This window comes from Miniopterus schreibersii, assembly GCF_964146895.1.
Source record: "Miniopterus schreibersii genome assembly, chromosome: 2".
Lineage (NCBI taxonomy): Eukaryota > Metazoa > Chordata > Mammalia > Chiroptera > Miniopteridae > Miniopterus > Miniopterus schreibersii.
Genome location: NC_138102.1, coordinates 185,784,046 through 185,808,686, shown reverse-complemented (window position 1 = coordinate 185,808,686; position 24,641 = coordinate 185,784,046). Strand labels below are relative to the sequence as shown.

The window sequence follows — 24,641 nt, the reverse complement described above, 5'->3', positions numbered from 1 at the left end:
GGGCAGGTGGGTCTCAGTCATCACTGTCCTCCAGCCTCACCCAGTGCTGGGCACCAGGCAGGAGCTGAGTGAGGCTGGGCAGGATGGGGGCAGAGGGGGGGTGGGGGTTAGTAGCTTGGAGGGATCCCGGCCTGCACTCTGCATTCCCCTTGGCTGGTCGTGGCACCCGACACATCTTTTCTATCTAGGGGCTCCCTCTGCAGCCTCTGTCTTCACCCCCACCGTGTTCCGATGTGCTGGGCCCCCGACCCTTCCTTTCCCACCCATCATCTTTTGCTCAGGATCCTGCTTAACTGGAGAGGAGAGCTGGTGCCAGAAAGACCCAGGTGCAAATCCCAGCTGCAGGTCTTGGTCAAGAGCCTTTGGGTGCAAGAAACAGGAAAAAAAAAACAAAACAAAAAACAGCTTCACGTGGGCTTTAGAAAGAGGAGAATTTATTGGCTCAAGGAATATAAAAGTCCAGGAGTGGCCCGCTTCAGGCCTGCATAGAGAGAGGGGCTCAAAGGAGGGTCAGGCCATCTCCCAGCAGCCTCTCTGGGGTCCTGCTCACCCGCAGGCAGGCCTCGCTGTTGACACATTAAACCGAAACCTGCGGCTCGCTCAGGAGGGACGTGGGGCTAGGTTAACATCTGGAAGCAGGACCCGAGACAGCGCTTGTTGAAGCCACATGTCACAATGCTTTGGTTTTTGCCACAACGGGGCAACCAGAGTTCAACCCTTACTCCCCAGAAGGCACGCCAGCTCAGTGCCCGCTCAGTGCACTGCGCCGTTGGACTGAAGTCACAGCCCACAGAGGAAACCATGTACCGAGGCCCCTTCACAAGGCACAGTTCGGAATAAAGAGAAAACAAGCCCACATCAGCATCACCAAATGCCCCAGGCAGCTCGCAGAGGCAGCAGAGGGGCACCCATGGGCGTGTGCTCCCGTGAGGAGGGCACGGGCACTGCAGCTGGGCCGAGGGGGCTGGCTGAGATGAGGTCCCCTCCTCCAGGAAGGACAGCAGCCTGAAGCCAGTCTCTGCAGGGCCTCCACTAGCTGTGACCTGGGCAAGTCACTGCCGCCCTCATTGGTTCCCTCACCCCCAAAATGCACAATAGAACCTGCCTGGAAGACGAGGGTTTATCCCATGGGCAGCCTGGGATGGGGGTGCCCCCAGGGGCTGTGAAGACTCTCCTCCCCAGCGGAGCCACCCCCACACCCCACCCCTGCTTCCAACCCTTGAACAACCAGGAGGTGCAAGGTCCCCTGAGAAAATACAGTTTGCAAGGCCCGTGGTTAACAGCAGCACCCACATCGGTTCTGACCACGTAAAACTGCACCTTGGCCCTTAACAAGAACTAGCAGAAGATTCTGAATCGTGTTTACATAGATTAGCGGCCCCTCTTCCTGTAGCTGCGGGCCACAGGACTTTCTGGTTAAAGCTGCAGACTCCCCGAGCAGGCCTAACTACTGGGCATGTCTCCTAAGCCTAGGACGCCAGCGGGGCAGCCCATCTGGCGGCTGGGGCAGCAGGTGTCACTGCAGGAGGTGGACAGCGGCCGCCTTGCGGATGAGCCGCTCCGTCAGGGGCGAGTTGGGCTTCAGGGCGTCGCGCTCCATCAGAAGGCTCCTGCAGAAACAGATGGGCTGTGGTGGAACCTCCTGGAAGGATATGGGGGCCCGGTGGCCCCTCAGCCCTGAGGCAGGACACAGGCAGCCTGGGCTGGGGCTGAGGTGGTCAGAGAGCAAGACACTCCCCTTCCCAGGTTGCTGGAGAGGGGACAGCATTAGGGCAGAGGGGACAGGCTGACAAAAGCCCAGGCAGGAGGCCTCGCCTTGGCCAGAGACCAGAGAGAAGGCAGGAGGTGGGAGGATGGGAAAGGTTAGACGTCCAGAGCCCAGCCGGTGCAGGCATGTAGTGGGGGCATCAGTGTTTGGAGAGGATCTTTACAGTGACCCCATGATGCCACCAGGGCCAGGAGCTGCTAAAGCAATACAGGTGGCTTGTGTGTGTGGCTGTGGAGGGGGAGGAGCACAGGCATGTGTCCCAGACACCTCAGAGTTCCACCAATTCCGTGAGCCCACGCCTGTTTCACCAGCCCCCTGAGCACCTGCAGGCTCTGTGGGAACACTGTCGGGCAGCTGGGCCTCGCCTACTGCGGGCCACTTAAGCCTGTGCCTAGACCCCGGGGCTCTGCATCTGGGCTCAAGGCCCAGCCAAGGGCCTCCTTGGCCCCAGACTATCTCCCTACGGCCATTCTGCCCACCTGGCACCCTTCAACTCCTTTCTTTCCCCTTCCCTTGGTGTTCCAACAGAGCACAGGGGACCCGGGCAAGGAGGGGCCTCACGTCTCACCTCAGGAGCACATGCAGAGCAACAACCAAGGCTGCTCTCCAGCACCCCCAGTCCTCCAACTATATCCCTCCAGCCCCTGTCCCAACCAGACCATCCTGGTCTGGTTAAGTCCCCTGGCTTCAGGCCTCCCTGAGCTATCACTTCCAGGGGGCACCCTCCCTCCCTGACTCCCTGCCTGCTCAGTGCCTCAGTCACAGCATCTCAGAGCAATATGCCTGCCTTTGTGGCAGTTTTAAGATATTTGCTTAGGACCAGTGCCCACCTAGGAGGTAAGCTCCAGGAAGCCGAGGCCTGGGTCTGCCTGCCCACCATGCCTCCTGGCACCCAGCACAGTCAGGCAGGAGAACAGAACTGAGGCCTGAAGGATTGGCTGGTGGCAGCCAGGTGAGGAAAGAGAACAGGTATCCAAGACGGAGGGCACAGCACGTGCAAAGGCCCAGGGGCCTGAAAGAGCAGGACAGGTTCGGGTAACTGTAGCTCAGTGTGGCTAGAATAAGGAGGGGCTGGTCTCCTTTGGTCAAGTTGAACAACAACAAAGATCCAAGCACCCCCATAGCCTGTGTCTTCATAACCTCAAAGGTAGGAACCGCCTCAGACCAGGGGACATAGGGCCTGCTAAGCATGCGGAAGCCCATGGGGAGACCCCGTGTGAGAGCTGTGACCTGAAAACCCTCCAAGCCTGGCTTAGGGACCAAGCGAGGGACTCACCGAGCCACGTTCCTGTGGGCGCCCGAGGTGCACTGTAAGGCCGCGTGGACCAGTAGCTGGTTGAAGATGTCCCTCTGGAAGGTCAACCAGCAGGTCAGGTTCCCATGACGGGGGAAGAAGGAGGGGACCGCCCCACCCACTGCAGACTGCCTGTTCTCAGGCACAGACTGACTGGGGGGTGAAGGTAAGGACACCCCCACACTGTGGGATGACTCCTCGGGGAGACGGGGCTGCTGGGCACGGGGGCTCCTGGCAGGCGGCCCGAGGTGGGAGGCTCACCTGGGCGTTGCTGCCTCCGATCTGGACGATCCGGTAGCGAATGGGCAGGAGGAGCTCCACCACGCGGTCGGGGTTTCCACTCTCGGCCTCCACCAGGGCCTGGCACAGGGGCAGCCCCACGTCGCGGGCCAGGAGGTGCTGGCAGTTCTCCCCGGGGGACCTACCAGCCCAAGAAGGTGCCCTCAGTGGCCAGCCCCCTCACAGCACAGCTGTCTCCCGCCTGCTCAGCCCGGTGTCCCTGGCACTGTGCCTGACACACAGTAGGAACTTTGATTGGGGGAGTTGACAGAGAAACAGCAGGAAGGAGAGAACAGGACTCTAAACTCAGTCCAACAGGGTTGAACTCGTTTCCTAGCGACCTGGCCCTGGGCTGGTCCCCCAACTTCTGGCCTCCGTTTGCCCATCTGTAAAGTGGGAGGAGCTCGCAGGCTGTCAGAGGACTGCGGGCAATGCAGGCAAAGGGAGGCCTGGCACTGAAACTGGCACCAACACCAGGACTGGATGGCAGGAGTGACACGGGGACTAGACAGCTGTGGAGGCCCGTGTCTCCCACTGGCCCGCATGCGCCTGTGACGTGGGTCCTGAGCACCGGGGCCGGAGGCAGCAGCCTGCTCCAAGCCTCTCTCAAAGGCAGGAATCAGATACTCAGCGTTCCCTGGGATGGAATGACAGCCCCCTAACACCGGCCACCTTGCCTGGAGGGAGGGGCAGGACAAGTGGCCCTGGTGGTGGCCAGCCCGAGCTATGACAGCGGTTACCCTCCACCAGGCCTCAGGACGAACCACAGGGGTTGTGGACCCTCAGGACTCGAGTCTCCAGGTGGGGGAGGAGGGGTGGCCGCATCTCATGGACCGTGCTGTGGAGGACCTGCCCCCTGGCCTCCCTCTGGCCTCCACTGTGATGGGAAACAGCTCCCACGAGTGCCAGGAGCCTGCCAGTGGGGCGTGTCACTGTCCTAGCAGCCTGCCTCAGCAGGCACTGGCCCCAGTTTGCACATAGGGAAACTGAGGCTCAGAGAAGAGAAGTGCTTGTCTGGGATCTGAGATCTCCTCAGCTGCGGGTCTCTCTGGTTCTGGGACCCCACCGTGTCCCCGTGGGAGGCTGCCCAGTGCCATGGAGGCTCTCACACCCACCCTGGGGATGGAGAGGCAACTGTGTCCTGGGAGAGACCACAGCACCCTTGCAGGGTACACCCACCCACGGCGTGCATTTCTGGAGGGTACCCACCTGGAGAATGGAGGGTGCACACCTGTGGACACACACCTGGAAGCAGCCCTCCACGCGCATCCCCAAGGCTGTGCTCACCGATGGGACCCCACCCCCAGCCTCCCTAGCTGAGGCCAGAACCCTGGCCCTCTACATACTCGCTGGCCTCCTGCAGGGTGGTCAGCAGCTCCTGCGTGGTCTGGGTGTCCCGAGCGCCCAGGGACGCCATCAGGAAGTGTGCGTCGTTGAACAGCAGGATGTGGTCGCGGCTGTGCTTCTGGGTCACGGGCAGGACATCCCGCCACCGCTCGCCCACAGCCACCCCTAAAGACACGGGAGGAAAGCCACAGCGCAGTGTGAGGCTCCCGCATGCATCCCGCGCCCGGGCCTCCTGCACCTGCACAGCCACGGGGGCCCTTAGGACCCTGCTCCGGGTGAGGAAGGTGGGCGGGTGAGCAGGGCTGGCTAGCAGCCCTGGCCTCGTGCTGAGGCCTTGGGCCCAGTTTATGTTACCTTTGTTCAATTATAAAAGCAATAGATGCAGAAGGTAGAAAGCTAATTTTAAAAACGATCAGAGCCCAGCCGGCGTGGCTCAGTGGTTGAGATCACGGTTTGATTCCCGGTCAGGGCACAGGCCCGGGTTGCGGGCTCGATCCCCAGCAGGGGGCGTGCAGGAGGCAGCCGATCAATGACTCTCATCATTGACGTTTCTCTCTCTCTCCCTCTCCCTTCCTCTCTCTGAAATCAATAAAAATATATAAGAAAGGAAGGAAGGCAGGGAGGAACTATTGGAGGGTTTTAAGTTGTCTCTGGCGCCCTTAACAAATCCTCAAACCACTTCTTAAATTCTTCCTGTGTTGTTGCTGGTCCAGCACCGGATACATAGTAGGTGCTCAACAAAAACCTGCCGGATAGATAGCCTCCTTCCCTTTGTGTCCACATTTCCCAACCCTAGACAGTCCCTCCTCCTGATCCACTGGCGGACACCACCCCCACCTCCTGTCCTGCCGACTCCTGGAAGCCACCGGATTCCCCTGCTTCTCCCGTGGGCACCTCCACACCTAGAGACGTTGCCCCTGACTCTGTTTCTCAGCTGGTCAACGCTGCACGTGGCCCTTGGGTCTCCACTCTGTACCGAGGGAGTTAGTGGCCTGTCTTCCCTCCCTCCACCTGCCCCAGCACCCCTGCCTCACCCCCCAGCCTCCGAGTTGCCCTCATCCTGCCCCCTACAGTTCTGGGTGGTTTCGGCTGGACCAGGGACACAGGCCTCCCACCAGACCAGGTTCCAGTGTCCCAGCCTTGCCACCTGGACGTCCAGAAGCCGCCTAGACAGTGCAGCAGGCTCCTCACGGATCCCCGGCTCACTCCCCGACCCTCAGGGCTCCTCGGGATCTCCCGACCTCCTCGCTGCTCCTCCAGCCTCCGGCCTCAGCTTCCCCCGGCTCAGCCCCCACTGCTCAGAGGATTGTTCTCAGGGGCAGACTGGAGCCTGTCCATCCCTGCCCAGCAGGCTCCTCTAAGACCCGGAGGAAAGCCAACCTCCCCACCCTGACCCTCCCCAGGGCTCCCAGCTCCCACCACCTCCCAGCCTCCTCTGCTCCATGCGGCCACACTGCCCCCACCCTCCAGCCACGTGTCCCCACGACAGGCTGCGGGCTCTGTGTCCTGGGGGCTTTGGACAGGCTGCTCTCCGACTGCAACATCCTTTCCCATCTCTGCCTGGCGAAACCCTACGTGCCCTCCCATGGTTCACATTTCACCTCCACTGGGAAGCCTTCCAGGATCCCTCCTGAACTGCACGCCCTGCCCTGGTCTCACCCCCACACTGTCCTGCAGGGTGTAGGGTGGGTCCAGGTTTGGCTCTGCTGGGCCTGGGGGAGTAGGAGACCCACCGGGCACCCTAGCAGCTGACTGGAAGCCCTAGGTCTCCCCGAGAACTGCAGCCGACCTCAGGCTACGCACAGGGCACAGGGTGACTGTTGAGAAACGGCTGTGAAATCCCAGGTGTTTGAGAAACCTCGCCTCCCTTGTTCTAGAAAAGGAGGCAGCACCCGGAGACAGGCAGCCAGGTGCCACCTGTGCCCCACAGACCTGGTGGGCAGGCTGTGGGAACGGCAGGGGCCACCCTGGGCATGGGGCCCGAGGCCGGCACACGGCCGGGGAGGGGACTGGAGGAAAGGGCAGTGGTGGCCTGGTCCCACGGGCTCAGGCAGCCGGGAGACAGCAGCGGCCCTGGTGCCCAAGGCCACAGCTGGGCACACGTCCCAAGACCTGCAGCGGGACCTGGAGGGCCTCGCTCACAAGCTCCGGCACAGCCCTGGCCCCTCATCATGGGGGAGGGAGGGGAGAGGAACCCATGGGGAGAGCACGGGTCTGGCCACCTTCCATCTGCAGCCGGTACAGCATGGAGCAGGTGTCCACCACGTCCAGCATGGCGCCACTGGCCCGCAAGCTGGGCAGGATCTGGAAGACAAGGGTGCGCGGGGCCTCAGCAGACACAAGTCACCACCCGCCACCATGCCCTCCACCTCCTCGCCAAGGCTCAGTGCACTCCAGGTGCAGACCTGAGGCAAGAGGGTACCCGGGGGAGCTCGTGCGGGGCCCTGGCACCTGGCACCTCCCACCCCCAGCGTCGGACCATGCTCACGGGACACGCGTCTCCCTGGTCCCCGGTTCTAGGGGGCTGTTCTCTACCTCGAGGCACACGGCTCTCGTCACCCTGCAGTTCTTAGCACAGACTCCTGACAACTCAATGGGACGACCTCAGGAATATGTCACTGAGTGTCTTTCTTGGGTGTTCAGATCCCCAAGTCACAAGCAGCTTTCTGACCCCAGGCCTCTGTCCTTAAGCCCATTCTGGGGCAGCTGGGACTTAGGCTTTTTTCTTTCCCCTCTTAAAAGCATATCTGAGCCCGGCCGGCGTGGCTCAGCGGTTGAGCATCGACCCATGAACTGGGAGGTCAGGGTTCGATTCCCAGTCAGGGCCGTACTCGATGCCCAGTAGGGGGCGTGCAGGAGGCAGCCGATCAACGACTCTCTCATCAACGTTTCTCTCTCTCTGAAATCAATAAAAAGCCAAAAAACAAAACCCCACATATCTGGGGGCCGGGGGAGCGGGAGGGGGAATGAGTGCTTAGCGGGCACAGGGTTTCAGCTGGGAAGGTGAAAAAATTCCATAGGTGACGGTGGGGTCAGACGCCCACCAACGCGAATGGGCCGGTGCCACAGCACTGGACGCCTAAAAATGGTTAAAATGGCGGGTTTTATGTTCTGTTCATTTTCCCACAATAAAAAACCCCTCTGGGAAGACCGACGGTCTCCAGAAAATGACAAGGACAGGATGCGGTTCCAGACAACCAACCGCGGTGTGTCACGTCCAGGAGGGGGCACAGCCGAGCGCAGGTCCACGTCCCACAGGTTACAACACCGCTCGGGCCGTGGAAACTCGCGCCGAGTCTTACCCAAGACGCGCTCCCGCGCCAGCCGCTGTTTCTGGCCCGGGCAGCGGGGGCCGGGCCCAAAGGTCTAGAGGCCAGAAGCCAAACCGCGCAATCGTGGACGTGGACTTACGTGATCGTCGTAGACGGTCAGCGCGGCCTCATACTCGCCCTGGAAATGAAGTTGCCGCGGTTAATGCCGGGGAGGGCGAGGTGACGCTGGGAAGTGAACCGAGAGCGAGGTGGCCGAGGCCCCCGCCGTCAGAGGCCGTGGGCGCCCCCAGCGCGGACCTCGGGGCGGGAGCCTGGGCCCGCTTCTGCTCCGGGCTTCGTTCCGGTCACGCGAGACGGAAGCGGCCTCGCGGCTGAGGGCAGGGCCTGTCAAAGCATTATTTCCCGACGCTTGTCCCCCTGCGGCCAGCTCCCTCTTCTCTGTTTCCCTCACTGCACGCCTGGTGGCGGTCACTGCTCTCGGCCAGGCAGCATGTCCCCGCATTCTCCAGGCCACCACACGGTCCCCGCCTTCTAAGAGTTTCTCTTGGGACACTGAGGGACCTTCTAGAGTTTCTCTATTAGAAACAGGCCTGCAGGAAGCACCCACATAGTGGGAACCAGCAGCAGAATCGCTGGGGACCAGGGCGTCCCCGCACCTGGCTCCCCTGGGGCAAAGCGCTGGGAGCGTCCCGTGGCTCCTGCGGGTACAGTGCGTGGGCTGGGGCTCAGCAGGCCACCCCAGCAGCAGAGGCACTTGGTCTGACTGCACATGACACCTGAGATTTCCAAGTGCAGACAGTGAAAAATGCCTGGAGCGGTTTAAGCCTGAAAAGCCATTTGAGCCCTGGTGGGTCTGGCTGGGTGGTCAGAGCGCTGGCCCTCGCACGGGAGAGTCGAGGTTCAATTTCCAGTCAAGGGCACGTACCTGGGTTGTAGGTTCGATCCCTGACCCCATGCAGGAGGCAACCAATCAATGTGGAAAAAATACCCTCAGGTAAGGATTAGCAAAAAAAAAAAAAAAAAAAAAGCTATTTAAAAACAGGAAGGCTTTCCCAGCCGGGCGTGGCTCAGGGGTTGAGCGTCGACCTAGGGTCCAGGCGATCGGGGTTCAATTCCCAGTCAGGGCACATGCCCGGGTTATGGGCTTGATCAATGACTCTCTCATCATTGATGTTTCTCTCTTTCTCTCCCTCTCCTTTCCTCTCTCTGAAATCAATAAAGATATATTTTAAAAAATAAAAAAAATTAAAAATAAAAACAGGAAGGCTCTCTTGCACAAAGACACCGTTTACCATTTAAGTGTGCAAACATAAAATACTTCTCCACGGGATACGAGGGTCAGAAAAGGGTGGAAAAGCATGTCTTTCTCCGGACATTTTCACGGGGTAAGACAGCCGGTTGGTCATCTTACCTTTTCAATCAGATACAAAGCCCAGTGCCAGTAATTGTGACAAGCGAGCATATCAGAGTCCTGGGGAGAGAAGGACAGAATCAGAGAAAAACCTGACGGCGTCGGAGGGAAAAAAGAAACGGGTGCTGTTTGCAGAGCCCCACAGCCCTGAGCAGGGGGAACATGTCCCAGCACCCAGCGCAGGCCGGTCTGAGCGGCGCCCGCACGCCATCTCCTTCAGTGCCGGGGAAACTGAGGCTGGGGGCTGCCGGCAGTGCATGGGCCCCGGGCTGGGAAGCAGGAGAGCCCGGGTCCACACAGAGGTCCCCCAGCTCCTCTAGCCTAGTCCTCCTTGCATGTGGAGTGGAGAAGAAATCCAATGAACAAGAAATCCACCCCAGCGCAGGGGCCTGCAGTGTGTGCAATCAGCGCAGGGCTCCCCGGGAGGGCACCGGGACCAGGGAGCCGGGCGGAGCTCCCGCAGGTCCTGGCAAAACCCAGAGGACAGCGGAGTAGGTTGACTCCTGGACCGTTGCTGCTGGCTCGCTTCAGGCCCCACCATGAGCCAGCCCTTCCTTCTACAAGGCTACTGCTGACGCTCCCTCCTCGGCCTGGACGCCACCTCCCGTCTCCTGGAAAGGGGACTGACAACACCTCCTCCGTGGCCCATGTCCACTTTGCATGCGTGCTCCAGGACGCCAAACTGCCCGGCTCCCCTTCCTCCCCAGCCACCACAGGCCTTGGTGTCTTTGCTCAGGCTGGTCTTTGGCTGGGATACCACCCATCTCCCCCCCCTTCACCTGGCAAACTCCTACACACCCTTCATTACTTGGCTCAAAGGATGCCTTCTCCAGGAAGCCTTCCCTGACCACTTCCCCCCCAGCCCAATTCTGTTAGATGCCTCCTCTGGGTTTCCACCTCCCCGAGAATGCCCCTGGCATGATGTGGTCCATGGGCTGCTGGAAGCTGCTCACTCCACTGGACCAGGTCTTTTGAGGACAGAGAAGTCCAGGCTGGACTTTCAGTGGGTCCCCAGGGCAGGGCACAGCCTGGGGCAGTGACTGGAGGAAGAAAGCAAGTCCCAGGCTGCACCGTCCGCTGCAGAGCTGTCCCACCAGGCCAGAGGCTGCCAAGAGACATGGCAGGGGACAGACAAAGATGCCAGGTGACTAGAGCCCGCTGGGAGATGACCCCAGCCAGCATGGGCTGCCTCATTTTATGTGTTTGGAACCAACACCCAAGAGAACTTGCTTGGGGCCCAGGGCATCAGAGTTGTCACAACAGCAGGTGTACAGATGAAGAAACCGAGGTTCGGAGGGATCAAGTTCATGCCCAGGATAGAGCCAGGCCTCCAACACCCAGCCCGGTAAAATCAGAGCCTGGGGGTGGGGGTGTGCATGGAATGAGCTGGAAGGCGCTGGCCAGGCCTCCCCCGCATCCCTAGGTTCTGCCTGGATAAGCCCCTGACCTCAGCCGGGAGGGGGCAATGCTGCTCCTCCCACCCAGACCCCCACTGAGACCCAGTGCTCCTGCAGGGACTAGCAGGGTCTATGCAGGGAGCCCGAGGCAGGAACCGCCCCCAGACCCCCCCAGGCTCTCCCATCCCCAGACCTTGGGACCCTTAGGAAGACCTGAGTGAGAGCCACACGGGTCACAGGTCTCAAACGCTCTCTCACACCTGTCTGCCTGCCGTAGCCACACCACTGCCGAGAAGCCAGAAGCCCACCTCCCCGTAACTTACAGATGCTCCTGGACTGACACAGGGTCTCACCCCAATACACCCACCGTCAGCTGAAAACACCCCAAGTCGAGAATGCATCTATTTAATGCATCAAACTCTGAACCTCCGGGCCCAGGGCAGCCCACCTCGAACATGCGATCATCTGACATCAGCCTGTTTTACAATAAAGTGTCAAATGTCTCACGAAGTTTCTTATGCGCATCTCTCTCACAGAACCCCAAGTCTAATCACTGTAAGTCAGGGACCCAGGCCAGGGAGCCGCTGGGGGACGCAGGCGACCGCACCTGCTTCCCGGCCTCTCCGCGGTTCGCTCAGTCACTGGGCACCGGCCGCTCATCCAGGCCGGGGCAGAGATCTGCTCTCCTGGCTGGCAGTGCCCTGGGGAACCCACATGGCAAAGAGAAAGGCAGGGCAGCAGACCACACCTGGCCAGGTGGCCAGGCTGTGCCGGACGCAGGTCCGGGAACAACAGGTGCACATGGAGGAGGGCGGGCCACCACAGCTGGGGACGCCAGGAGTGGGAGCAGTGACGTCCCAGCATCCCTGCCCCACAAGAGCACCTATCCCCGAGCGCCAGCCCTGCAGACACATCCCCTCGCCGTCACCCTGTCGGCCCCCGGCAAGCCCGAGCACTCCCTGAGCCCACTCCTGGGTTCCATGCCAAGCCCGCTGGCCGGTGGGGGCAGCTCAGGGCGCTCATGGTTCCCACCCGTGCCAGGCTCTGTTTTCCTGGGAATTTTCTCATCCATTCCTTTTACACCCAATGCCTCAGGCCAAGACCAATTCTAGAATCACCTGCAAAATACCGGCAGGTGTTGGGAGGCGTGTGGCCTCCAGGGGTCACTGTGGTCGACGGAACCGCCTCCCAAGCACAAGTTCCCCTCAGCTAAGCTGCACCTGTAACTTCTGTCCACAGGCCCGGGCTTAGCTAAAGGGATGGACAGGATTTCCCGGGTAGACGGCCCATCGACCCGACTCGTACCTTCCAGTGGGCCTCTGAGCGCTGCATGAAGTCTAACCCGTCCTTGATCTCCGCCTTCATCTCGTGAACGTGGGCAACAGTGTGCACTGACCACGCGTCTGTGGGGTTCACAGATAGAGCCTGATGGGGGAGGGGTTGAAAAGAGTCCAGACGACATGGGTCAGTCGGGCTGCCGGGCGACCAGGCGTCTCCGAGTTATGCACAAGGGCCTGAGCTGGGCAGCCGGGTATTGGGGCGAGGCAGGTGTGGGGACGGGGCTCGGCCTCAAAACAACAACGGCCCCGAAGACCGGCCCTGTGGACCACCTGCAAGCTGCTGCCAAAGAGAGTGTCACTGCCCATTTCACAGATGGGACTAAGAGACCTGCCTGGGACCACAGAGCAGGGTCTTCCCAAAGCCAGGACTCATCCCCCTGGCCCCACAGTCTCCTGGGTTCAGCTGAGTCCCCTACAACATGCCAATCGGCCTCTTCGGGCCCGTGTCACCCCTGGGACACTGCATGTGCCCATGCCGTGTAGACTGCCAAGTGCCCCAGGCGCTCTGGGCGGCCCCTTCCCCCCAGCACACCTGTGATGACCACATGTGTAACTTTCTGGGCTGTTCTGATGTTATTTTTATTATTATTTTAGAGAGAGTGGAATGGAGGGGAAGAGACAGAGAGAAACATCGATGTGAGAGACACATCAATTGGTTGTCTCCCCCCCTCGCCCCAACCAGGGCTGGGGATTGAGCCTGCAACCCAAGTACGTGCCCTTGACCAGGAATTAAACCCAAGACCCTTCAGTCTGCAGGTCAGTGCTCTAACCACTGAGCAAAACCAGCCAGGGCCGATTTATTACTATTAATAAAAGTAGCTGCTCACGTGACCGACGAGCTCGAAGGTGACCAGCAAGGGAGGCAGGACATGAGGCTATGATTTTAACCACATAGCAGCCTTGTTCTTTTGCTCGTGTTTTCTGAGCGCCTACTAAGCGCTGGGCATGGAGCAGTCAGCTGATGCTCTCGGTGGTCCTGTGGACAATCCACACAGGCCCAGGGCCCCACACCAGGTCTCAGTTCCCCCCAACCCCGCTGCCTCAGACCCCAGGCCCTTCACAGAGGCAGAGGCGGCAAGGCCTGGTACCTGCTGCTGGGGTCTATGTGGACAGGTGGTCCCCACTAAGCCCTGCCCCTGCCCCCATGCTCCTGTCCCCTGCTTGCATGGGCCCTGCCCAGTCCACTGGGGGGCACTGTGGGAAAGAGCATGCTTATAGGGATGCTGGCATCTGCGGCACAGCCCTGAAGGACCAGGACACTCAGGAGGCTGCAGGGGCACAGTCAAGAGGGCTGGGGTGCCAGGGACCCACCAAGCACGTTACTCTCACACCAAACAGGGCGTGATTCAGGGCGGGAGCTCTCAACCCCCTGCTGAGATTAGGGCCCCACCCCTCTGAGAGGTTCCCTGGGACAAAGTCCACACTCCCTTCAGCAGATCTTGCCTTGCCCACCTCCCAGCCTTTGCTCCCAGGGCCGCCCCACCCAGCTCTGCCCTAGGCCTGGCCTGTCCGACTGGCCTGCTTTGCCTCCAGGCTGGCCACCCTCTGCGCTTCCTGCCCCTGGGGCTAGGTCTGCAGACCCCTGGCCCAGGCACCTCCACCCAAGACCTCTCCAGACTCCAGTGGAGCCCGGTGCAGCCCACGCCTGCTCTCCTAGATTCCTGGTGGTCACTGTCACAGCTGAGCCTTGCCCAGTAGCCACCTGTGGTGTGCTGGTGTTGGGGTCAGCCTGTGGGCGCTTTCAAGAGGGGACAGAGCACAAAAAGGGGCCTGAAGGGAACAGAGCGGGGCAGCCCACTTCCCCACTTCCTGCACCTCTGGCCAACCTCTGGCTTCTCAGGCCATCCTGCCAGCCCGCAGGTGCTCAGATGGATGCCACCCAACAAGGAGGCCCAGCTGTCATGGTCTCCAGGGGACCTTCCTGTGGCTGAACCCCCAGACCATGAGCCGGAGCCCAGGTCCCCCCAAGCTCTGACTCAGGGCTAAAGCACACAACCCCAGCCCCCTGCGCTCAAGTCTGGGCTCCATTTCTGTAGCCAAAACAGTCTTCATACACCCCATGGGCACCTGGGTCCCTGCAGGATGCTGGCTGTCTCTTAGGGAGTGGTTCTGGGGGCCAACTCGGGTAGCATCTGGGGGAAAGAGCCCTCGCAGGGATGCTGGGGAGCCAGGGCTGGCTCAGGAGGCCCGGCCAGGGGGGTCAGCCCCTCGGGAAGGCCCACCAACCTCTTTGGCGAGCTTCTCTGCCTGGTCGTAGAAGTTGGTCTCCATCAATCCAAAGGAATAGATGCCCTTCACGTAGCTAAAGACAGAACAAAAATCTTTTTTAAAAAGTGGGTGGGGATCATTCAGCCCTCAGCACGACCCGTGTGGGCTGAATGTAGCCCCCGGGTGATCGGCGTGAACCCGCGTCCTGTCTTGGAATCGAGGTGTGTGCAGATGCAATCTAGCTAAGAAGAGGTCAGACTGGGGCAGGGTGGTCCCAACTCCGGTGGCCGGTGTCCTCATGATAAGAGAAGGGAGAGGAGGTATGGACACAGAGACTCAGACACACAAGGACAGACAGCCACGTGAGGACAGAGCAGAGGCTGGAGTAACGCAGCCGTGAGCCGGGGAAGCCGAGGCAGCCACCCAGAGCTGGGAGGGGCAGGAAGGACTCCCCCAGAGCCTCGAGGGAGCCCGGTCCCACCCACACCGGGGTTTCACACTTGCGGCCTCCAGAACTTGGGAAGACTGAATGTCTGTTGTTGTTTTTTTTAAATATGTTTTTATTGATTTCAGAGAGAGGGAGAGAGAGAAACGTCAATGAGAGTCACTGACCGGCTGCCTCCTGCACGCCCCCTCCTGGGGATTGAGCCCGCAACCCGGGCCTGTGCCCTGACCCAGAATCGAACCGTGACCTCCTGGTTCTTGGGTCGATGCTGAACTGCTGAGCCATGCCAGCTGGGCTAAATTTCCGTTGTTTTAAGCCACTCAGTCTGTGGCACTTTGTTATGGCGGTGCCAAGAGACATACATGTGCCAGCCAGGTGTTGGCCTTGCGCCAGGCACCACACCACGCACCGTGTTTCCCAGAGATCCAGGGCTTCTGGTGGGGAGGCGTGAGTGGTGTGACCTTTATCATCTGCATGATTGTCCCAAACCCAAACCCTATCTCCACGGCAGACCCTCTGCGATTCACATGCCGCCTCCTAAGCCGGTGACGTCTCCCCTGGGCTGACGAGGGACTTCTCCCTCCTGTCCGCTTGGTGATGCCCACCAGGAGGAACAGCTCAGGGACACCTCCTGGGGAGTCACGGTGACTGTGGGCTGTCAGCAGCGCTGTGCACAGCTTCTTCCCAGACCCCAGCTCCTGGAGGCTGGGACCCCTCTGTCCCAGTCACCCTTGGCCCAGGCCCAGCTGAGGACGGGCTTGATGACACATCGCTGCCCTGGCCAGGGTGGCTCCACGGTCAGGGCATCTGCCTGTGCACCAGAAGGTCACAGGTTCCACTCCCGGTCAAGGGCACGTACGTAGGGTGCAGGTCTGATCCCAGGCCCGGTCCGGGAGTGTGCGGGAGGCGACCAATCGATGTGTCTCTCTCACATTATTGTTTCTCTCTCTCTCTCCCTCCCTTTCACTCTCTCTAAAAATCAATGGAAAAAATAGCCTCGGGTAGGGATTAAGAACAAAAGAGACCCCCCACTGACCAAATGCACTTTCATTTCTCATCTGTAACCACTGGCGCCTGAGAGCCGGTTCCTTCCCTGCTTTCGTGGGGCTGCGTGAAAGCAGACAGAAGGGTGGAGTTCCTATTGGAGCCCAGGTGGTGTCTTTCTCCCCAAGGACAGAGATAAACTCCGGCTTCTATTATTCATGGGAGCAGCATTCTAGAGCACTGCCTTCCAGACTTTGCTTTTAAATATTCATGGAGCTCTTACTGGGGTCATGTCACGGCCAACATTTAAACATGTATTGCATGCTCATGATACGCCACTACTGTTAGGCTCCTGTGGTGGTTAATCTGACGCATCACCTTGGCTGGGCCACAGTGCCCAGTTATTTTGTAAGACACTTTCTCGATGCTGCTGTAGAGGTAGTTTTTTAGGTGTGATTAACGTTTAAACCAGTAGACTTTGAGTAAAGCAGACTACCCTCCATAACGTGGGTGGGTGGGCCTCGTCCAATCAGTCGAAGGCTTGAGAGAAAAGACTGACCTCCCAGAAGAGGAAGAAAGCCTGTCTCCAGAGATCGCAACATAGAAACTCTACCTGACTTTCCAGGCTCTGCCTGTCCTGTGGATTTTGGACTTGCTGGTCCCCACAATAGCCTGAGCCAACCCCCTGAAATAAACCTCTCTATACATAGATAGATATAGATGCTGACACTGACATACAGATGTAAACAACATAAATATAGATACACACATTGCACTGGTTCTGCTTCGCTGGAGAACCCTCACTAACACAGCTCTTCAGTCCACTCACCTGTTGGACCTTCATAGCAATCCTTTGACTACGATGCACTGGAGGTGCCCGGCCAATGCGGCTCAGTGGTTGAGCACCAAGAGGTCACCGTTTCATTCCTGGTCAGGGCACGTGCCCAGGTTTCGGCTGGATCCCCAGTAGGGGGCATGCAGGAGGCCGCCTACGGATGTTTCTCTCTCATCGATGTTTCTATGTCTCTCTCTCTCTTCCTCTCTCTCTAAAATCAATAAAAAAACTAATACATTTTTTAAAAGCATAAAAAAGATGCAATGGAGGTGACCCCGTGCAGTGGTCACTTGGGCTGCTCCCAGACCCTCCAGGCCCCTCTCCTCCAAGCACACAGTAGAGCTGCCCTTCCTGGGCTCCTGTGGGCGGGTGGCCAGCTCTGGCCAATGGCTTGGGAGTGGCAGGGTGTCCCTTCCACTCTGAGTGCTTCAATGCCGCCGGGAATCCCCCAGGAGAGCTCTCTTTCCCTCTTAGCGACCGGCGTGCCCAGAGCGCCGGTGCTTCACCAGCCAGGATCCCGGAGGGAGACAGAGGCCGGGGCACAGAGCCTCAGCCGCCCTGCAACGGGCAGGCGGTGCATCTGGGCCACAAACCTTCGCAGAAATGAGCCCCGGAGGATCAGGCCTACCGCACGCTGTCCCTGCCGCAAAAACTGCCCCGTGCTGACTGACGCACAAAGTACTACCTCCTTCCTAGGACGGCGAGAAGATCGCACGCAGAAAATGAAGGCTTCTCGCGTGAAAGAACTAGAACGGCAACCACGGTCTCACGTTTTAGGGGGACACCAGGAGCGTCGCCACGTTTTCAGGGCAGAGGAGAGACTAAGAGATAGAAGCATGTGGTTTCCAACGGCACATACCTGCTAAGGGGGATGTCAGGTGTCCAGAAGGGGTAAACTCGGGCCACGGAATCCCGCATCTGCTCCTGGTAGCCCAGGTAAAAGTAGGCGTCGTGGGAAAACTTCAGGGCCAACATGTCCGTCGGGTGGTCCCGGAGAATCTGTTCCCACAGTTCGCAGGCTTTGGGAAAGTTCCTGGAAGCCAACGGAGGTTTCTCAGTGCACTGAACACACGTTCCCACAAGCGGGGGGGGGGATGGTATTGTCTCCCGCCAGCTTCAGTCTGCCCTGAACTGGTTATATACGCAGGGTATCCCCAAAAATGTGTACACGCTTTGAATGATTATAAAGTCCGTGTTGATTAACATACAGCTCAATTTCAAAATTTAAAAGAATCTACAGAAATGAATAATTTTTTTTTGGTCAACGCCTGTTTTCAAACTGACGACCGTCCTGGTCCAGGCGCTGCTCATAACGCAAAGCAATGGAATCGCCAACGTCCCGGATCAGCTCGTGCGGTATCTGTGCGCCCGCAGTGCGGCCGCTGTTGCCGGTTTTGTTCTGTAAACTTTATCTTTCATGTGTCCCCATAAAAAAAAGTCCAGCCCAGCCGGGCGTGGCTCAGCGGTTGAGCATCGACCTAGGATCCAGACGATCGGGGTTCGATTCCTGGTCAGGGCACATGCCCGGGTTGCGGGCTCGATCCCCAGTCAGGGGCGTGCAGGAGGCAGCCGATCAATGACTCTCATCATTGACGTTTCTGTCTGTCTCCCTCTCCTTTCCTCTCTCTGAAATCAATAAAGATATATTTAAAAAATAAAAATAAAAAAAAGTCCAGTGGCCCTTTAGGATAAATATTCTCTGTTCAAAGCTTAGTCTGGCTTCACCCATTATTTCGAATCAGTTAAACCTCAAAAGGAGCGAAAATTAAGTGAATTATCAGCAACCGTTAAAGTGTGCGCACACTTTTTTGGGACGCCCTAGACACACAGCAGGTCTCTGAATGACGTCATTCCCTTCAATGTCCTTTTTTTAACGCTGATGAGATGCTGAAGGAACTTAACTCTCCTTTACGTCAAGTAGCCTGCGGTAGAATTGGTTGCGTGGTGTGTTGTTTTGCTTCAAGTCTCCAAACGTATCACCGGCACTTAAGCGAGGACCTAACTGTATGTATAAAACTCTTTATATCAGCTTATGGCTCATAAAATTGATAAACCAGCCCGGCCGGGCGTGGCTCAGCAGTTGAGCGTCAACCTAGGATCCAGGCGATTGGGGTTCGATTCCCGGTCAGGGCACATGCCCGGGTTGCGGGCTCGATCAATGGCTCTCTCATCATTGATGTTTCTCTCTCTCTCTCTCTCTCCCTTCCTCTCTCCAAAATCAATAAAGATATATTTTTTTTAAAAAATTGATAAACCAACGGGAAATTTTACTCTTGAATTCAGACAAAACAAAAACACTGGCTGAGCCCTGGCCGGTGTCTGCGGTGGTTAGAGCGTCGGCCTGCGGACTGAAGGGTCCCGGGTTTGATTCTGGCCCAGGGCATGGACCTCGGTTGCAGGCTCAGTCCCTGCCTGCGGGAGGCAACCGGCCGATGCTTCTCTCTCTCTCTCTCTCTCTCTCTTTCCCTCTCCCTTCTGCTTTCTCTGAAAAGCAACTGAAAAAATATTCCTGGGGAAGGGTTAAAAAACACCACGACAACAAAACCCCACCGGATGAACAAGCTGCCAAAGACAAGGTCAGCGGAGACGCGCAGGAGATGCCGAGGCAGGAGCCCAGCCCCACGCGGCCCCCGGCACCGACGCCGCAGGGAGAGCGGGCGGCCGCCTTTTGTCTCTGCTCCAGGACCTTCCACGATCAGCTCAGGTCGCCTCGCCCTGCGGGGTCCCCCCCCCCCCCCCCCGCCGGCGCAGGCACAGGCTGCCCCGGGCACGGGCTCCAGGCCCAGAATGCCCACACGCAGGGGACAGTGGTGGGGCCGGCAGAGGCCGGGATCACCGGAAAGGCCGTGAGCGGACAGAGGCTGTTAGGACAAGGGGCCTCAGGGGGAGGGCTTTCTCGTCTGTCTTTTATTTCTGTAATGTGGTCCTGTTCTTTTTGAAAGAAAATAATAACTGATTTATTTAATGAAACAAAGTAGGTTGCTTATTTTGGGGGTGGCTGTTGTCATTAATCCTCAGGAGAGGATTTTTTTCCATTGTTTTTTAAAGAGAGTAGAAGGGGGGGAGGGAGGGAGAGAGAGACATGGACTGGGTGCCTCCTGCACTCGCCCCGACTGGGGCCGGGGATTGAACCTGCAACCCAGGTATGTGCCCGTGACCAGGAATCGAATCTGGGACCCTTCGGTCTGTGGGCCGACACTCTCACCACTGAGCCACACTGGCCAGGGCTCTTCTGTCTTTAATTTATTTCTGTATTGCGGTCCTGTTATTTTTGCAAGAAAATAATAACCGACTTATTTAATGCAACGAGCTGCCCTGAGTGCCATCTTGAGGATCCCAGCCAACGACTTCCTCCTTCGGCCGTCAGCCGAGGACAGGGCGGCAGGCAGGGTGTGATTTTCAGTCACATGGGTTCTGGAGGCTGGGAGACCATCACCCCGGGGCCCCCTTCCCAGGGCAGCCTGCGGCCCGGCCCGGCCTTGGAGCACAGGCCCTGGCCCGGACGCGCCTCACCCCTTGGCGAAGGCCTCCACCGCGGACACGTGCAGCCGCTCACGCTGCGTCAGCGCCTGGGCCTGGGAAAGCTCCACCATGCTCCTCACGGCCAGGTCCAGCTCTCTGTCCAGCCTCACGGAGCTCCCGGTGCCGATCAGCACGAGGCCATTAGAGATGGCATGGCCCATCGCTGGGGAGAGGTTGGGGACAGCTGGTGATTCGGGCGCCCCGCCCACCCCAGCCCCACGTGCGAAATAAGCAGCCCAGGTTCCAGGAGGGGCAGGCCGGGCGGCAGGCAGGCCGAGTGCGGTGCCCCCACCAGAATGCGGACCTCAGCCTGGGCCTTGCTGTGCCCAGGAGGAGCGGCAGCCCTGAGTGCATCCCGCACCCCCCCTAGAGAGGGCAGCCTGGTGATTGCCAATGTCTGGAGCACCTAACCGCCAGCTGGGTGGCTTTCCTTTTCCAAACCTCACCGTTCCCATCTGAGAAATGGGATCAGTGTCTTCTTTGCAGAATTGACATCCAATTAGGGAAACAATGTGAAAGATGCTTCTCCAGAGCCTGGCATCTCTGCGGGAGCAGCTGATATTCCAACCACAACACTGGCTGGCATCCTCCCTCCCCCCTCCATGCCAATGCCAGCCTGGCCGCTGCCACCCGCAACTCGGGGCTCCTCAGCCAGGGAAGCGTCACTCACCGAAGGTCGGATCTGCTGCCTTCAGCTTCGACAGGCAGCCCTCGATGCCACCAAGGGTCTTGTCATTGGTCCATTTTACATACTGAAATACAAAAGGCCAGACCGAGCTGTCCCCAGGGAGTCCTTCGCTCGAGTTCGTAAAGGCACGTAACTAAATCAGGATTTTTCTTTCTAAAGCAGAGTATTTTCTGGACTCTAACAACGACAAAAACCCACATAGCTGGGTTGGTCTCACATGAAGAGACCGAACACTCGTAACTCGAGGCACATTTTCTCGGGCTGGTGAGGCTGCCTTTTCCACACACACAAAAACACAACAAATCACAAAAACATCTAAGGGAAGGCGCTGCCTGACGGTGCCCTGCCCACAGCGCCAGCTTCAGCCCCGCGGGGCCTCGCCGGGGGCGCCGCAGTGGGAGCCTTTCCGCCTAGTTGGTTCCCTTTCAGAGGAACCGTAGTGTAAACACTCGCTACGGAAAGTGGGGCCCAGCCATGGAAGCGGAAAGATTAAAACTTACCCTTAAACTCACCTTACCACCACGTGGACAGTTTGGTGTATTTGTTTCTAGTTATTTTTTTAAAACAATGCCCACTTTTTAAAATCCTAAAACCACAATAATGCATTAGAGGTGAGAGCACGCCCTGCCGGCTGTCCAGCCCACGCCTCCGCAGAATCAGCACGTGTATTTTTTTAATCCTTACCCGAGGATGTATTTATTGATTTTAGAGACAGAGGAAAGGAGAAAAGGGAGAGGGAGAGGGAGAAACATCGATGTGAGAGAGAAATATCGATCGGTTGCCTCCCGTACACGCCCCGACCAGGGATGGAAACCGAAACCCAGGTATGTGCCCTGACTGGGAATCGAACCCACAACCTTTCGGCGTACAGGATGACACTCCCACCGACCGGGCCACCCGGCCAGGGTGCACGTGCATTCCCACAAGGCACCGGGAGCTGGCGTAGAGACTCGAAGTACCCGTGTTCTAGCACAGGATGGCACGGGGAGACCCCAAAACACGAGGCAGAGTATGCACGGGGTGTGGGGGCCGGCACAGCATGGAGGAGCGCGCCGCAGACAAACCCACGCTCTCCCGAGGCAAACGGTGTGGGAAGGGCACGCACGCACCCAAACGCACGGGGGGATCCCGCGCAAGCGGACCACATTGCACCCGTCGCTTCTGGAATGGCCCTTAGATTTCTAGCAGCTTCCTTACGCTGGCTGGCTGGAGTCGACCTGCTCCTCCCTAGTTCACTGCAGGCGTCAGCTCTCTGGGCCTCAGTTTCCCCACCGGCCACCCAGAGTAGCAGTTGGACTTCACGTCGGAGACCCTCCCAGTTCTAAACCTATGGGCTCCTTCTCTGGTGTTAGGAATGACTAGGAGCAGCCAGAGGTGAGGGCAGGGGGTCCCCAGACTTGCCCCAGGACAGGGTCCCGTGCCCTAAATGGAGGAGCCCCCCATCACACCCGCAGCAGGCCGCACCCCCTGTGTGTGTGGCTCCCGGTGCGGGGCTCAGCACCCTCACAGGCCATCCCCAACAAGGAGATGCCGCGGCCTGCCTGCCGCTAAGGGGACCTCTCAGCCTTGCTGGGCGCTGGCCGAGCAGTTTCTAACCTGTCCCCTCTCCCCACGTCCTGTCCTGGGGTACAGAGTACATAGGCTCCACCGCAGTTGATTGCTAAAGTCACCAGGAAATTTAAAAAGCACTCACCACTTTTTCCCCCGGCCAGCGTCGCTCAGTGGTTAGAGGATTGGCCGATGCACCCACAGGTTGTGGGTCTGATTTCCAGTCAAGGGCATGTCCCTGGGTTGCAGGTTTGACCCCCACCCCAGTCGGGTGCATGTGGGAAGCGTCCATGCGAGATGTTTCTCTCTCCTCTCTCTCTCTGTCCCTCTGGCCCCCTCCCTTCCTCTCTCTTGAGAATCAATGGGAAAAAAAAATCCCCAGGTGAAGATTAACAACAACAAAGCACCATCACTTCCAAAGCCGCTGGCTGTGGGGCTCTGAGCCGCCTGAGCCATCGGTCCCGCCAGGACGCTTCAGAGTGTTATGAAGAATGGCCCTGGCCGGGCGGCTCAGGTGATTGAGAGTCGTCCCGTGTACCGCAAGGTCGCCGGTTCGATTCCTGGTCAGGGCACATGCCCGGGTTTTGGGTTCGATCCCCAGTCAGGGTGTGTACAGGAGGCGACCAATCAGTGTTTCTCTCTCTCTCCCCCTTCCTCTCTCTCTAAAATCAGTAACAATAATAAAAAAGCATTATGAAGAACGTTGGGATCCCACAAAGCCCTGCTGCACCCACGTTTCCCAGGAGGTCTGGGTAGGGAGGGGTGGATGGGCTTCACTGTTTATAAAGCCGGGAGAGCTGACACCCAGGGAAAGCTCGGAAAGCATGAGGCCATCATCCCCCAGCTTTACCTGGAGGGCCAGTCAGGACGCACAGTTAGCAGGCGGTTAGATGGGGGACAGGGCACCCCTGCACACGGCGTAAGTACCGTTCACGTCGAGGCATGAACAAACGGAGCTGTGAGATGGGCCCCAAAGTTTAACGATGAAAAATTATTTAAAAGCATTCAGCAACGTCAGAAACCTCGCCAGGGACCGTTATGGAAGGGAAGGGGCTGCTTCTCTCGGAGACCGTTACCTGGGTCAGGGTGGCATCAAACAGCCTGCAGGCCTCGTTGCTCGGGGTGGAGAGCGGGAGACCGGCATCCTTCCACGCCTGGGCACGGCAAGAGGACACATCAGGGCCTTATTCCACCCGCTCCTCCAAACAGACGCCCGGACCCAGCCCCAAGCAGGTCATATCTGGGATGCCTAGCAGGGCGCACAGGTTTCCGTCCACCCAGCCTGTGGTTGGCGCGGGACTCCAGCGCAGGGGCTCCCACAGCAGAGAGCAGAGCCCCGGGGGACAGGTCCCCAGGCAGATCCCAGCGGCCCGTAAAGCCCTGGGTGACCTCAGGCCCCCGGCTGGCCCCTCTGAATGGGCTCAAGGATGCAGGGAGACTGGGAAGTTTCCTGGGGAGCAGACGTTGGGGGGGGGGGTCTGAGGGGCAGAACAGCCGCCTGGCGCTAGAGTGCAAGGCGGGGAGGGGTTCCCACCTGGCCGGCAAGGGGTACACCACCTGCTGACCCCCGAAACCGTTCCTCTCGTCTCTGCGCCTTATGGGCCTATTCTGACCTTTAGGTCTGTCGGTGGAAACGTCTCGAGACTGTCAGGACTGTTCCCTGTAACCGCCGCCCTGGGTGTCCTGCCAGGGGCGCTTCCCCGCGACACCCCTGGGGCGGGAAAGGTCCTGCGCTCCCCGCGGGTGCGCGGGCCCCGCCCTCCGGCCTCCGCCTTCGCGGTCGGAGAAAGCGGCCGGGCTCCCACCCCGGGAAGTGCCCAGGGAAACCCCGCGGCGTCCGGCCGGGGTAGCGCTCGCTGGGAGGTCCCGGGGTCTCCCTCGGCGGGGGCCGGGGGTGGGGTCCTCCGGGCCCCGACGAGCGCGCAGGGACCCTGCCCCGCTGTACCTGGCAGTCGCGCAGCGGAGCGGTCACGGCCATGGTGCGCGCTCGGCGGCCCGGCTCCGTGCGCAGCCGTGGCGTTCCGGGTGGGGCGGGGCACGGGGGCGGGGCGGGCACCGGGTGGGGGCAGGGCACCGGGTGGGGGCGGGGCACCGGGGGCGGGGCGGGCTCCGGTGAAGGCGGGGCACCGGATGGAGGCGGGGCGGGCACCGGGGGCGGATCACAGGGTGGGGGCGGGCACCAGGTGGGCGCGGGGCACAGGGGCGGGGCGGGCACCGGGGGCGGGGCGCTGCCCGCTCGCTCCCTGGCCGCCTGGGGACAGACGCGCCGAGGCCGCGGGGACGACGGACTAGGCTGCGCTGCG

General features: G+C 59.4%; 1 protein-coding gene across 2 annotated transcripts; it reads right to left on the bottom strand.

The window, feature by feature from the left end:
* Nucleotides 1–408: 408 nt before the first annotated feature.
* Nucleotides 409–24,371, bottom strand: TTC38 (tetratricopeptide repeat domain 38). Of its 2 annotated transcripts, XM_081130119.1 has the most exons (14): nucleotides 24,284–24,371; nucleotides 23,415–23,492; nucleotides 20,773–20,854; nucleotides 20,094–20,265; nucleotides 17,440–17,613; nucleotides 14,335–14,410; nucleotides 12,074–12,193; nucleotides 9,372–9,431; nucleotides 8,100–8,138; nucleotides 6,911–6,992; nucleotides 4,688–4,853; nucleotides 3,324–3,483; nucleotides 3,045–3,118; nucleotides 409–1,610 (listed from the first exon to the last, which is right to left on the bottom strand). In XM_081130119.1, exons 1-14 carry the CDS (start codon nucleotides 24,314–24,316, stop codon nucleotides 1,517–1,519), a joined length of 1,410 nt encoding a protein of 469 aa, XP_080986245.1. In that variant the 5' UTR covers nucleotides 24,317–24,371; the 3' UTR covers nucleotides 409–1,516. The 2 variants fall into 2 exon arrangements, with proteins under 2 accessions (XP_080986245.1, XP_080986246.1); XM_081130120.1 differs by lacking the exon at nucleotides 23,415–23,492 and having other exon boundaries at nucleotides 24,284–24,363.
* Nucleotides 24,372–24,641: the final 270 nt, after the last annotated feature.